This window comes from Lampetra planeri, chromosome 1 (genome assembly GCF_965212315.1).
Source record: "Lampetra planeri chromosome 1, kcLamPlan1.2.h2, whole genome shotgun sequence".
Taxonomy (NCBI): domain Eukaryota; kingdom Metazoa; phylum Chordata; class Hyperoartia; order Petromyzontiformes; family Petromyzontidae; genus Lampetra; species Lampetra planeri.
In genome coordinates, this window is record NC_136107.1 from 26,271,959 (window position 1) to 26,288,082 (window position 16,124).

General features: G+C 51.1%; 1 protein-coding gene across 1 annotated transcript in view; it reads left to right on the forward strand.

The window, feature by feature from the left end:
* The first annotated feature begins 343 nt into the window (after window positions 1-343).
* PDE11A (phosphodiesterase 11A) overlaps window positions 344-16,124 on the forward strand; it is a 94,794-nt gene continuing 79,013 nt past the window's right edge. The window contains exons 1-2 of the mRNA XM_078597654.1: window positions 344-1,542; window positions 9,519-9,677. Coding sequence (XP_078453780.1) covers window positions 649-1,542; window positions 9,519-9,677 — 1,053 coding nt within the window. The 5' untranslated portion in view covers window positions 344-648. The remainder of the gene's footprint in view (window positions 1,543-9,518; window positions 9,678-16,124) is intronic.

Below are 16,124 nucleotides of genomic sequence, written 5' to 3' on the forward strand. Positions count from 1 at the left end.
GATTGGACGGGAAGAGGAGGAGGCGAACGAGGAGGAGGCGCACCGATTTCAGGAAGCTGAGTGGCCGCCGTTGTTCCCGCGGTGTTTCCATGATGAATGCACCGCGTGTCCACGCATTGACTATCACCGTCGCCTTGTTCTCTACACTTTAAAAGCAGACGACTCTATTAACAAAAATAATCATCATAATTACAATCGAGTGGTGGTCTCCGTGGCTAATGCCATTGATGCCACCGCATCTCGCCACCGCATCTCGCCACCGCATCTCGCCACCGCATCTCGCCACCGCATCTCGCCACCGCATCTCGCCACCGCATCTCGCCACCGCATCTCGCCACCGCATCTCGCCACCGCATCTCGCCACCGCATCTCGCCACCGCATCTCGCCACCGCATCTCGCCACCGCATCTCGCCACCGCATCTCGCCACCGCATCTCGCCACCGCATCTCGCCATCGCTTCCTTCTGCCCCAATCGCGCATTTATTCCACAGTCGTCAACCCGGTCGACTGTGCTCCCACGCCTTCACATTTTCATCACCATCATCATTACCACCACTACCCACCCGGCTTTGGCTCTTCCACCTCCGATTCGTAACTTAACAAGGCGCACGTGCTCCTCACTCACCCAATCACACCCGAATGCAATCATGAGCGGCCTGGACTGCACGGCTATCGAGTTGTTCCTTGACAATCACCCGGATGTGTTCGAGGACTACCTCCTGCGCAAAGGCACCTGCAGCTCCGTGGAGAAGTGGCTCAAGCTACACAACCAGGCGGTCGTGCAGCAGCAGCAGTCGCCACCACTGCCACCACTACCATCGCCGCGTGTCCCGCACCTGCCCAAGTCTCCCTGCAGCCCGGGCAGGGCACCGGCGCCTCCTCCTCCTCCGCAGGTCGGCGAGACAACTCCCACTCCGTCCGAGGAGTTCAGCAGGGCGCTGTCCATGACGGTGGACGGCGCCCTGCCGAAGCGCGCGTCGCAGAAAGAGCTGCGCCGCTGCTTCGCGCGCTCCAAAGCGATGACGGTGCACAGGACATATGACGAGCAGGCGAACCCGCGCGAGCAGGAGTCCCTCTCCAGCGTGCGGCGCAGGGCGCTGTTCCGCAAGGCAAGCTCCCTGCCGCCCAGCACGGCGCACATCCTGAGCGCCCTGCTGGAGTCGCGCGTGAGCTTGCCGCAGTACGCCAGCGCCGCCATCGACTGCAAGTTCCGCCTGAAGGAGAGCAACGAGCACGAGTTCTTTCTCGAGATGGTCAAAGATATCTCCAACGACCTGGACCTCGCCAACCTGAGCCGCAAGATCCTCGTCAACGTGTGCATCATGCTGGAGGCGGAGCGCTGCTCGCTCTTCCTGGTGGAGGGCCCGCCGCGCAAGAGGACCCTCGTGTCAAGGCTCTACGACGTGCGCGCCAGCTCCGCGTTCTTCCCGTGCGGCAGGTGGGGGGAGACCTCGAGCGAGGTGCGGGTGCCCTGGGGCAGTGGCATCATTGGCTACGTGGCGGAGCACGGGGAGACGGTCAACATCCCGGACGCTTACGAGGTAACAGTGGCGGTGGTGCTGGCGGTTAAAGTAGCGGCGATGGCGTTGGTGGTAGTCGTGGTGGCGTTGACGGTGGAAGTGGTGATGATCATGGTATTGGTGGTGGTGACAGTGATGACATTAATGATGGTAGTGATGACATTGATGGTGGTAGTGGTGGCATTGGTGATGGTCGTGGTGGCACTGGTGGTGATTGTGTTGATAGTATTATTCGTGGTGGCAGTGATGGCATCAGCGATGGTAGTGATAACTTTTGTGGCGGTGGTAGTGATGACATTAGTGGTTAAGAATGCCATCCGTCCTGGTTTTCGCAGGATCGTCCTCTCTTTTAAGATAGGTGTTGTGAGCAAATCTGTGCGTTTCTAAGCATTCAACGTAAAAAGTCGCGGTTATTGTCAGTTGCATGCAATCCTCGCCTCTTTCGCTTTTGTGAGATATTCTTCCCGTGATACGTCCCTTTTTATTTGTACCTCAGGGTAGCAACCCCGGTGGTGATGGTGTTGGTGGGCTCTCACCTATGTTCCCCTGTTAATTGCCCGTGACTCTACTCACCACCAGGGCGAATGGTGAGGCGGCCGGGTGGTTCACGGGTCAGAGACACTGCTTGGCCACTACTGAGATCCTGAGTCCAATTACGGATAGAACCCTCCCCCCCTGCACACACATGACCACAAAACCACTTTTAACTTAGTTTTCTATTTAATTAGAATAAATTCCAGCTCTGAGGATGTAACATTTTTAGTTTGATAAACAGAATCAGATTATTTATTTATATTGGAGGAATCCGAAGAGCGATGGAGCTCTTTTGCACGTGCCGAACAATGTTTGCATGGCAGGTAAACGGTGTTGCCCCTTGACTGAGGTGACCTCAGAAGTAGTTATGATGGAACGTCATCTATGGGGATGGCAGGTGGGGAGGAGGAAATTGGGTAGGGGGTGGTTATCAGCTCCACGCTTATTTGATGACATTTGTCAAAAAAAAAATTCAGCCAAAATTGAAAACAAACTTACGTGCGCGTGTATATATATATTTTTTTACACGATGTATTCTTGTGCCGATGCCATTTGGCAGCATACGAGGAGATCCAGTGGGTTAAACAAATGTCACGAGGCGTGAGACTCATGCGTCGCTTGCGTTCTGCTCCGGCATGAGAGCGGCATGCGGGTGAGGAGCAGCTTCCCTTGCGACCACGCTTTACTACGTACGGTGCGAAATAAGTTAAACACAGACACAGACATACATACTGGGAGAAGCCAGAGTGTCGCCAGCTCCCTGACCCATTCAACGACACGGAGTTTGAATCATTCCCATTTACTTTATAAACTATAAACTATTTATTTTTTATTTTAACAGGTAAGGCACACTGAGCTATATAGCTCTTTTTTTCAGAAGCGACCTGGCTACAAATGATAGCCCAATAAAGTGGCTTATCATGTGGACATTTCTAGGAGCTAAATATTCTAAACGCAAGTTGATCCTGAATGTGGAGGGAAAACCCGGAGGACCCGGAGAAAAATCCACGCGACTACGGGGAGATAGAGAGAACATGCAAACTCCAAATATATAGGAGGCGTCAGGGTCGGGATCGATGAAACCGTGCCATTTCGCACCCACTAAGAGCCGGCTTCTCGATCGGCGCACGGGTGTCGCTCTGCACCGCATCGCCTGCACCATTGTTTGCTGGTAAAGCTGCAACCCTGAGATTACTTGGTCATGCTACCGCGAGAGGGAACTCTTACAAAGCCCCTCTAGTTTACATTTTGACTTAAAACTTTTGTGACTGCAAACAATAATATTCTTTGGTTCTTTTGATAAAGTCACGTAGGTAGAAAAAATCATAATAAAATAAAGTGAATAATAAAAATAATACTGTAGCCTGGTTCTTAATCGAAGTGAGTGTACTCACAGTCTATAATGTAGACTGTAGCCTGAAAAAAAAGCCACAACGTTTCGATCGCATCACAAGCGGTCGTGTGCTGAGCATTAGACCACTGTGACAGTATCCCCAGCGTTTACTCTTCTTCTTCCACGCGTGTGTCCCACTCATGTGAGGTCCGCTGTCCTTGCCAACCTTCTCCACGCTGCCCTGTCCTGCGCCATCTCTCTTTCCGCTCTCGGGCCACCGTGTCCGATTGCACCACATACCCCCCCGCCCGCCCGCCCTCCTCTTCTTCAGCTTTCCTCATGATTTATTTCCTTCCCACTTGCATCACCTTCCACATCATTTTCCTGTTGTCTCTCCACATAACGGAACTACACCAGAGCCTTTTCTCTCTCATCTTCTCTGTAATTTATACCACCTTGAGTCTTCCTCTCACTTCTTAATTTCTCACCCTGTCGTTCCTTGTTAAACCCAACATCCACCGCAACATCCTCATCTATCTGACTTCCATCGATTGATTCTCCCTCTTTCTTTTGCCCCAGCACTCGGCCCCATGCAACAGCCCCATCCTCACCACCGTCGTGTACTATACACTACACTATACACTCCTATACACTACACTATACACTACTATACAGTATACACTACACACTTTTACCTTCAACTAAACTGGGGCCCTCTTATCGCACACCACATAAGTCATCTCTCACCATTTCAGCCATCTAGCCCTTGTTCTTGTTCTCATTTCTCCTTTTAGTGAACCATCAGCACACATTGTTGCACCCAGGTACTTAAACTCATTCTTCTTCATTAACTGATCACTTCCAATTTGCAATCCTCCTTCTGCATTATTTCCACTGAAATTTGCCACCACGTACTGCGTCTTTGTCCGACTGATCCTCAACGCAATCTCTTCATCTTTTGCACCCATATCTTCAAATCATCTTCCACTACCACTCTACTCTCACTGCATAGCACAATGTCGTCAGCAAAAAGCATACACCAGGGGGGTTCCCTCTGAATATCTCTCGTGAGTGTGTCCAGCACCAGGCTGAACAGGAAAGGGGCTCAGGGCAGAACCTTGTTTCACTCCCCCTTTGACTTGAAGCTCTCAAGCGCTCCATAGCTGCTTTGCACATGCATTTTTGCTCCTTCATACATATCCTGGATCAGCCGGACATTTACCTCAAAAATACCTCTTCTTCTCATCCACCGCCAGATGAGCTCTCTAGGCACCCTGTCGTACGCTTTCTCTAGATCAATAAACACCGCGTGCAAGGGCCGTTTTTTCTCTCTGAAATTCTCCATCGATACACTCAGTGCAACGATTGCATCCATTGTTGACCTTCCCTGTCTGAATCCAAACTGACTCTCGCCAATAATCACCAGCTTCCTCAGTCTCCTTTCTATGATCCTTTGCCAGAGTTGCATGGTGTGACTCATCAATGCTATTTTTCTGTAGTTCCCACACTGTTGTACATCACCTTTCCCTTTAAAGATGGGAACCAATGTACTCTCTCTCCACGCATCCAGCATTTTCTCCTCAATCCAGATTATCCCAAACAGCCCCATCAATATTACAAACACCCTTTTCTCCCATAAATACGCACACATCACATTTACAACCCCACTGTCCAGTACCAGTCTGACTATCATCAGTATGTCATTTTCTCTTCTGACTTCTATCAACCTTTGTCTTCATCTCCTCACTCAGCACAATTCCAACCACATTTTTCCTTGTTGTTGTTAAATGGTATAACAATTTAAAACCATGGTAAATCTCTTTCGCTCTGCTGCCTTTCCATTTTGTTTCCTGGATGCATGCGATGTCGACTTTCCTCCTCCTCAAGCAGTCCGCTAATTCCTGACCTTTTCCTGTCATTGTTCCAATATCCCATGTGGCCAACCTTATCTTCCTCCCGAACAACCTTCTGCTCTTTCCATTTATTTCTCCATCTTGATATGTGCAGACACCGTACTACCACCGCCCGGGTCTGCACTCCCAGCAGCGGCAGTCACTGGGTCCCGAGATTTTTCGCACACTGAGGGACATTTGTTTAGGACTTTCCAATGTTTTGGCTTGAGGGTTGTACGGCCGGTTACCACCAGACGCCAACCCTCCTCCTTTATCCTCGCTATCAGACATAAATGTATGTGTTTATACATAATCTCATGTCCGCCGCTCTCGCAGTGAGACGTGATGACATGCTGCGGAGATGCCGTAAAACGCATTGGCGAGGGGTGGTGTCCCCCTTTCCGGCTAGGATCAGCCAGCATAAGCCACAGGGGGTGCCTGTCACTCGCCAGGGAGGTGGAACTTCTCCCGTGCAGGGCTGCTTGCCCCCCCCCCCCCACTTTCCCCACGTCGTTAGAAGACCACGTGCCCGTTACCGACATGGCATTGTGTGGCCCTCGCGTCACTGATGCGGAGTGCGCGGGTTGTTGCTCTTTTTTTCCCGAGTTCAAAGGCCAGGATGCCAGAAAGTGCAAAACAACACGTCAATTCAATTGATGGCGCGGATTGGGACTAGGATGAGACGCAGAGTAGTAACATTGCGAGCAGAGTTTAAAGCCAGTGCCACCCACGTGTAACAGGAGATTTTAGACTTGTGTTGTTTCTTTTTTTCTGGCCCAAAAATGCCTAATGCCATAATTCACTCTATCTGCTTGGTTAGATGTGCAAACGTGGTGTCTTCATAAAGGCCCCCACCCCCTCGAATTTCTAAATCATCTAAACTCGCAAAACCCATCCATCCAGTTCACCATGGAAGTGGAAGTTGACAATGAAAGAAAACGCATACTGACGTCTATCTGAATGCAGTCACACCATCACCCCGCACAGAAATCTGCTCTTATCAAGACGCTAATTCATCGAGCAAAGAAAGTGTCAGATGGTGACAATCTGAGAAGAGAAATTAATAATGTTAAAGTAGCGCTGCGGTTACAATGATGCACAAATAAACAGGGCATTGAATGCCAAAACCAAATCAAATAACACGAACATTGAAATTGCCCAAGTAATTAAAACGATCAAAATAGTGTACATTGCGGGAGTAACTGCTAAACTAGCCAGATGTTTGGAAAAACAAAACATCCAACTCAGATTTGGAACGGTGCATAAAATACAGAAATTAATATCTGGTATAACAGATATATTACCGAAGCTATTAACAGAATGTGTGTACAGGATTAACTGCACTTGTGGCAAATGCTATGTTAGGCAAACAGGACGAATGATCAGCACGAGACTAAAATAACATCAGAGAAATATTAAATACTCCCAAATACAACTGTCAACAGTAGCAGCACACGTGTGCCAACAAGGACACTCAATTGACTTTGATAATGTTGAAGTTCTGTGCAAAACTAGTTACGACTGGCCAAGACTAATTAGAGAATCTATTGAAATTGAAAGAAATAAAAATATTCATAATCAACGTTTTTGGGTTTAGATCGCGTTATTTATAAATCTGTCGTAACCCTCCACCACCCGACACGGCCAATCAGTAAAAAAGTGTCACGCTGACAAAAGACAAATAGTTCACTGCTTTAGCCCACCGGTGTGTTGAAGCGTGAAACCATTCCCTCTTTAGTCGGGGCGAATTTTTACTTGAAAAAATATATATGAATGCACATAGCTCTTTTTCAGAAGCGACCTGGCTATTACAAATGATAGTTCAACAAAGTGGCTTATCATGTGGAAATGTGGAGGGAAAAACTGGAGGACCCGTAGAAAATCCACTTAACTACGGAGTCACGCAAACTACAAATATACAACAGGCGTCAGGGTCGGGATCGAACCCCCGACCTCTTGTATACCAGGCGAGGTAATTAACATCTCGGCACGGCGAGATAACTATAATTTCAGCTGCTGGGAACCACCGCTTTAAAAAAAATGTATACAGATATATAAAATAAACCACAACAAACATTGGTGAACAGGGTTCGAGGGTGATTTAGCACTTGTCCAATGGGGAAACTCACAGCCAAAGCACTCGGCTCGCACTCAAACCCGTCTCAAGGTCGCAATGACGACTCGCTTATCAATCATGTTCCAGCCCGTGGGTCATCGCGCTATAATTCTCGTTTCTTCCCCGCGTGGCCTCGCGCCAATCTTTTTAAATAACATTTTAATTTGTTTCCTGACTCTGCCAGGCGATTGCACTCGTCTGCCTAGGCGCCCTCCCGCATGCATGCACGCGGTGTCCGAACAGATTTCTCTCTGTGGCGCGTGCGAGTGCCAGCCGAGTGTGTTTGAGAGTCGAATAGTTGGTGGTCATTAAGAAAGTAGGGGTTCTTTGTTAGGTGCGGCTTAGTGTAATTGCGTTAAATATTCGCAATTTCTGCACGTGCCCCAACCGCATGATTTTTTTTTTATTATCACGGTATCGCTGAGAACAGAGCCCCCTGTAAGGCACAGTTGCCACCTTTTCATCTGTATACCAATTATCCATTGGACATATCGTTGACAGTCAGCACTCACTTTTCTTATCATAACTGTGCTGTCCACTGTCAATAAAGTTCAACACAATACCGCTTTTTTGTGTTGAGTTGGTTGTCCTTCCCCCCGCACTTCCGATTGGCAGGCTTGGCTAAGTACGTTGTGCGAAATAAGTTCAACATACACGGCGGTGGCTGTGGTGGTAGAGACGGTGGTGGGTTTGGCGGTGGCAGTAGTGTTGGTACTCGGCTGGAAGGTGCCTGTTTAATGTCAACGTCAGGGTCTAGAGGCTGGGGTCGTTCTGGCCTCCTTTCTCTGACCTAGATAACAAGGCGCGCTTTGCCTGGGAGCCGGGCGGGCCACGCGCCGAGCGCCTCGAGACTCCGTCGAGCGCGGCTTTTGGCTTCCAACCTCCGGCGCGTCGCATTCAACGATGCCAGGCCAGGCTGACGTCGTGCCTCTAAGGCACTTCCTTGGCTCTTTGTGTGGGCGCCAATAGCCGTAGCGGCGGCAGTGGCTGCGCGGGTTTCCCCTCCTCCACCCACAACTCTGAGCCCACGCCATCGCTGCACTCCAACTTCAAGAGCAGTGTCACACGCATCGCCATTTTTAATCTGCACGTATTGCGTTATTGTTGAAGATAAAATAAAAATTTGTATCCAGCGGATGGACTTTCCCCTGTCATCGTAACGTGGACGTTTCACCACTGATTACTCGCCACCAATTAAAGAGAGCACCAATGCCACCCATGGAGAAAATGCCAATTTTGTATCTGATGAAAATAAGCAATCTGAATGGGAATGATGCCCTATGGGCATAAAGCTAGTTAGATAATCTTCGTATTTACATGTGTGTGTCTGTGCGTGTGCATGTGTGTGTGTGTTCATATGTGTAACAGCACTTGCCCTAACCGCCTGTTAAGGCTATACGGTGGATCTTTACCTTTGTTCACGTGTGTACTCTTGTGTACTCTTGTGTTTGCGCAGCGGTGGCGAAGTGGTTTGCGTGCTGCAATACGAACCCGGCAACCTCAGTTCGATTTCCGGCCATGGCTACAATCAGTGCCGAGCGATATCAGAACCAGTTTGGGGCACTTCCCTCGTTCGATTCCGACTGAAGTGAGCACCCGGTGCGGTATGCAAAACATCAGCACCGGAGAGACTGAAAAAGGGTGGCCCTTCACGACACAGGGCCACATCACCCCCATCCTGCACCGCGTCGGCCTTGGGGACGTTTTCTCGGCCGACAGCACTTGCCAGTAGCGCAGTGACGACATAATTATCAGCTCAAGGGGTGTGGCAGTCGGTCAGGTGGGGCCCCCAATTTTGTGGATGTCAAACGTTACCGCTGTAATTGTAATAAACAAAAAAAAATGCAATGTGGAACGTAAATGAAAGCGCTTTCTTTAAATAAAAATGTAACCGCGTTTTAAATAAGTTGTTCTTTTATAACTGTTGTTGAAAACATGTTTAATGGTGGTTGTGAAGAGGGCCTCAACTCGTAGCTTTGGCCACCAGGTGTGGGCGGGGGGGCAAGGCATCCCTGGGTCCCCCACGCTCATTACGCGACTGGCACTTCCCCTTGCCTTCCCGGTAAAGGGTACACGAGCGGAGTGGGGGCATCTTGTCATTGCTTCGCGTGTCTCGCCAAAGGACCGGCGATTCAGCGACGAGATGGACAAGCTGACGGGCTACAAGACGAAGTCTCTCCTCGGCATGCCCATCCACGACAGCGACGGGCAGGTGATCGGAGTGGCCCAAGCCGTCAACAAGACACCGGGATGGGCGCCATTCAGCGACGACGACGAGAAGGTGGGTGCGGTCCAACTACAAACGAGATCGTCCGTATGTTTGGAATTTATTTCCTTTCCCAAGCTTGGGTAAGTCACGTAATGTTAACTTGTATACGTTTCATGTATTTATGTCAGGGACGTCACGGTGGTTGTGATGTTATCTTCCACACCTGGTATGCAGGAGGTCGGAGGTTCAATCGCGACCCTGACGCCTGCTGTATATTTGGAGTTTGCGTATCTCTTCCCCCATGGTGGCGTGGATTTTTTTTCTCCGGGTCCTCCGGTTTTTCCCTCCACATTTAGAAACTTGCATGCTGATTATTTTGCGGTTTTACATTTCAACATGATAAGCCACATTCTTGAGCTATCATTTGTGGCCAGGTCTTTTTTGATAAATACGTTAACTTCAATGGGCTTTACATGGTAAGATAGTTTGGTTTTGTGTATATTATTTTAGGTGATGTGTTTACCTTTCCTATACTTTGGATTCCTACCGTGTTTTTTGCATTGCTTGTTGTTGTAACGTTCTGACCCACCCTTACTGGACATCTATGAAAAATAGCTTCGTAGCTCATCGGATTCCACCAACATTAATCAATATTTTGATAATTGTGAGTCTGAAGGTGCCGTGTTTGATAGACAATTGGAGCGACCAGTGAGACTTCACATTCTCACAGCGGTTGTCAGTGAAGGGACGTTTCTCCGAGACTTGATCCACGAGCGAACATATTCATTTGGCGACACTGTCACTTGCGTTGGCAGTGGTGCACAAACGCAAACAACAATGCGACATTCGTTATTAACAACACCTTCAAAGGGAAACACGTATATTGTGTGAGTGTAATAGGTCACATTGTGGGGCTTTTAGGGACTGGTTTTCAAATATTGTCGAATTTTGACCGAGACGCCAACATGCGTGGCTACACTTCTTCGAATAACGTTACCGGGATCTTCACCATCCAATGTAAAAGCATGCAGAGTGCGTACTTATGTATTTATGTTTTTATTCGTAACGGTTAATACATCCGGCAGTATTAGCCAAAGTCGGCTGCCAGGACTTGAACCGCGGAACCGTGCACAAAACATGCGGCGGACGCGTTATAACCCCTCCCTCGCTTACGTGGTCTGCCCTGGGCTCCGACGGAGGAATCCTCCTTACACCGGCGGTTCACCCGTGACCCCCCCCCCCCCGCGTTTGATACGGAGATTAAAGAGCTGCCTTGAACGACACCCGCGGATTGGGGAGAGTGTCCCGTTCCGTGCCATGAAGCGCGCGCACACGCGCGTCCGTATCACGAGGACAGGTAACAACGGACTGGTGGTGCGGTGTGTGGGTGATGTGCGTGGTGCCGGTGGTGCGGTGGGGTTGGTAGTGTAGTGGTTAACGCGCTGCGCTCCGAACCGCGCGACCCGATTTTCTGCTCACGGCCAACACCAGTGATGATTATTTGAACCGGTCCTGGGCCTCCCCTATGTCGACTCAGCCTCAAAATGAGTACCTGGTGCGGTGTGTAAACATCACCACTCGGGAGACAAAGGCGGTCGGGTGTGGTGCTGGCCACCCACCCCCTCGTGTGCCATTCTGACCTTGAAAGGTGCTCGCTAACAGCATTTGCTCCTACAGTCTGTTACGGCTATACAGTGGGGTGGGTGGTTTTAGGTGGTGTGGTGGTGCAAATGGTGTGGTGGTGTGGATGGTGCGGGAGGGGTGTGGGTGGTGAAACGGTATCTTTGTGTGTAGTGACATCGAATCGGTCACGTAGTAGCATAGCGCTAGCTGCTGGCAGGGAAGGGATCTGTAGCTTATAGCAGCCCTGAATGACAACAGGCCACATGATAGACCCAAGAGGAATCTATGGGAAAGGTTACGGAAGGAGCACATTGGGAACCCGCTAGAAGGATGCATAAGGGGGCGTGGCCGGGGCGGAGCCAGGCTACGCTGACAGTATAGGAGGGGTCCCAGGAGGGGACCTCAGGGCTGTTGTTTGGAGTGGAATCCCCGTCGTTGCTGCTGAAGATCTTCACCATCATCGCTGTTGTCTTGCTGCCTTCATCGCTGTCGTCATCACTTGATATTGCGCTGCTAGATGGTAGTTGGCTGTCTTAGTTCAGCGCCGTCATAGGCTAGCAACCAGCGAGAGACAGGAGTGTGCTAACAGTGTAGGGTATGTATTGTACAAAGTGTGCTTGGTGTTAATTAAAGAACTGCCTCCACGAACTTACGTCTCCAAGTCAAGTCACTACATTTGTTCCAAGAGCACACACACCACCGTGCACAGTGTTTGTAAAATCACAAAGCCAACAGAGCTCGTGAATGTTGTTAGGCTGTTCGGTCATAATATCATGAGTGAAATCGTTCATTTGGGTCGTCGCAGCACTGTTGAGACCTCCTTGTCGCAGACTGTACACCATGCATTAGCAGAGCGTGAGGACAATTAGGGGGTATGCTTGGTTAATTTCATGATTATTTGGCTTCTGTCAGCGCGAGCTATTAGTAAATAAGTCACGAACAAGCGACCGGCTGCCCATCCTCAGACTGGAGATGCTTAAGGGGGTGGAGCGAAGTGGTGGTAGTAGTGGTGGTGTGAGTGGTCAGTGTGCTGTGCTATGAATCCTGCAAAAACCGAGTTTGATTGCCAGCCAAAGCTGCCACGGTGGCGAGAGAGGGGTGCCACGATGGCGAGATGTTATCTGCTGAGGTCGGGATGGATTTTTTTTATTTTCTAATTCCTGTTGCTCCGTGCCCCCAGTGTAGCATTTCTGTGCTGCTGGTACCCACTTTATTGAGGGTGATATTGGCACGTTCAAATAAAGACTGATGTGACTGATTGATTAACGTTAGATTGTTTTTTGGGTTTTTTTCTGCGCCGAGTAGGTACAAGTTTAACTGCTGTACAGACTCTTCCCATCCCTTTGTTGTATGGTCGAGGGGACACCTTCATCCAGCAGCAGGTCGACAAGAGCTGTGAATTGCAGCCGTCCGATGTGTTGGCAAACAAACAAAAACACTCCACAAGTTCAACAATAACTGTGTGTATATGGCTATAAAATAAACAAAACATTTATGTAATAGGCAACGTTTCGGGCAATGGCCATTCTTCACTGCGCATTAATATAGAGGTCAGAGAGATATTGAGTGGTTATTAAAAATGCACTGTACACCGTGCGGCCTGATGCGAGTTAAATAATATCTTTTTAATCACCTCATGAATAGTTACACTTATAGAAGTGTAATAAAAGACTTCATCAGGCACTGCTGGTCTCCGTTGGACTTTTATTTAGTTTCCTCCTCGCACTCCGCAAACCCTGCTTACGCTCGCATTACATGACCCCCCCCCCCCCCTGATGTAAAGACCAGCCGTCCCGGCTGAACCAGGATAAAATAATGCGAGCGACGGAAACACATACAGGAATCACACCAGACACAACGGAGAGTACAACGATGAACACAATCAACGAAAGGGAAGGGCTTTGGAATGAGTGCGGGTCGCCGGCCCGTCCTTCACGCGAGGCGGCGCCCTCGAAGGTCGCAGTCCCGACAGGGTTTGAGGAGCAGCAGAAACGGAATCATCCGCCACTATTGGAGGCCTGTCCTTCCCAGCACCCCGTTCCCCAGAGAGGTCCGTAATCGGGGCCCCCTGCAACTGCAACCGCGGCGGGGTTGGAGGGGCAGTGGGGCCAGGTGTCCCCGTTGCCGTGGTAGGCCCATCCGGTGCAGGAATCTATCTGTCCGGCAGGATCACCGCCGGGCCGTCTACAGGAGGCACGACAGGCGCGCTTGCAGGTTGAACAGGCAAGGGCAGTGGCGCGTCGGACGTGACAGACACCGGCAAGGCAACGTTAGGAGATGACGCATCGACACGCGGGGCAACGTAGGGTTTCAATCGGGACGTGTGAACGTACCAACGTTGCGACCCGACCCGAACGCGTGCGGACTGTGGGCTAGGGACCTCAATCAGCACAACCGGCCCTTGCCAGGGTTTGTGCAACTTAAGGGAGGTCCCCACCGGCACCTGTTGGCAGTGGAGCCAGGCCATGTCCCCCACTCGCCAAGGGGACCCACGATGAGAGTGCCGGGTGCACCGTTCGTTCGGGGCCTGGGTCTTGGCCGCATCAACAAGCCGTCATGGAGAGCTGCTCCCGGCATCCCATCAGACGACGCAGCCTGACTCCGCAAGGCCCCAAGCGAGTCATCAAGCAATTGCTCCCGAACCCACACGGAACGCGGCAAATTCAAAACCCTGTCGGCCGGTTCCGGACACGTGGAAGACGCGGGCATCTCCACAGCGGACACGACAGGCCGCGGGGGCTGTGGAACCCGTGTGCACCTATTCGTGCCAGAGGCACAGGCGCAGGTGGATCCCTGCGGCAATCGGGAGAGCGTGTCCGCATTAGCGTGACGCGAGCCCTTACAGCATTGAACATCAAACGAGAACTCCTGCAAAGTTTCCAGCCATCGTGCCAGCTGGCCAGATAGCTGGTCAACTTTCAGGGAATATTGTAAAGCCGCATGGTCCGTGCGCACAATGAATTTGCGGCCATACAAATACGGGCGGTATTGACGGACAAAATGCACAATAGCCAACAATTCCCGGCGGGTGACGCAATAGTGGGTCTCCGCCGGAGAGAGAACGCGGCTGCCGTAAGCCACAACGCGCTCGATGCCACCCTTAAACTGCGATAGGACGGCGCCAATACCCGTGTCACTTGCGTTGGTATCCACTGACACCAAGCGAATCGCGTAAGCCGTGAAACGCCGCCGCCTCCTCCGCCGGCCCCCATTTGAACCTCTGGTTCTTTGCCGTAAGGAGGTGCAGCGGCCTAGCGATCGTAGCAAATTTTGGAACGAATCTACGGTAATAGGAAGCGAACCCGACAAATCGACGTACGTCTCCCACCGTGGCCAGAGTCGGCCAGTCCCGAACACACGCCATTTTGTCCGGGTCCGTGGCCACATCATCAAGGCTGACAATGTGACCCAAATAGCGCACGGATCGTTGCAAAAGGTGACACTTCTTGGGCTTAAATTTCAAATTGGCGGAACGCACCCTAGCAAACACAGCATCCAATCTCTGAAGATGCTCCTCAAAGGTGCGGCTGAAAACAATAACGTTGTCCAACTATATGAGGCACGTGTTCCACTGCAGACCGGTCAACACGAGTTCCATCAACCTCTGGAATGTAGCAGGGGCGGCATTCAACCCCATGGAGAGACAATTAAACTGAAACAGGCCCTGCAGCGTACGGAAAGCTGTCTTTTCCCTCGACGATTCGTCCAGGGGGAGCTGCCAGAACCCCGATGAGAGGTCAAGAGTCGAACAAAAATTTTGCTCCAGACAAGGCATCGAGGGAATCATCCATACGCGGCAGGGGGTAAGCGTCTGCAACCGACACTTTGTTTAACCTTCGAAAACCAACACGAAACCGCAGGCTACCATCTTTTTTCTTTACCAGGACCACCGGAGCGCCCCATGGGCTGTTGGATGGGGAGATAATGTCGGCGGTCAGCATATCATCCACTGCACCGCGGACATGATCCCTCTCGGCTGGGCTCAACCGATGCGGATTCATCCGAATGGGACTAGCATCCCCGGTATCAATGTGATGTGAGATCAACGAGGTGCGTCCCAGATCGAAATTATCTTTGCTAAAGACGTCAGAATATGTGGACAGCAGCGCGCGAAGCGTGGACCGTTGGTACATAGTCAGGGACGTGTTTTCCTGACACAACCTGGCGATCCATCGATCGTCCTGCGACGTCGAGACCAAAACCCCCGCTACGAGGCCCTGGTGACCCGGATCATCATGGGCCGTGAAGGCGGTCGTGGCATGGGCCAGGGCCGTACCGGCCGACACCACAATATTGTCCGCGCCTCCGTTTAACACTTGCAATTACGGAGGCTGACCCGGCCGAACAATCGTCCGGGCTGCGACCAGCGCCAGGCCACCCGTAACAGCATTGGATGGCGACAATAACACACCCGCCGCCCCCTCAACCCCAGCCATGGGCTTCCGATAGCACAGCGGAATGAGCATCTGCGAGCCTGGCGGAATGTCGACCAAAACGTCGGACAGTGCCTGCACCTGGCGGTCCGGGGCGGACCGGCCCCACGGCGATGGCAAAAAGAAAATCTTCCGGCCCGCCAGTAACTCAATACCACCTTGATCGACCCTTATCTGAATCGGCGTCTTTGACAGGAAATCGGTCCCCAATAAGCAAGGCACAGCGAGGGACCTGGAGATCAACACCGTCCCCGAAGCCGACACATCCCCAACAGAAATGCGTGCCTCCACCTGACCCACGATGCCCATACTCCCTCCGTTAGCAGCAACACATGAATCGAAAACCGGTCGTACCCGCGACGGCGGGATGGATAGGAGATGGAATATAACGTCCGAGATGATAGTGGCGGACGCGCCCGAATCGACCAAAATCCGCACGTCAATCCCCTGTATTGAGCCCGGC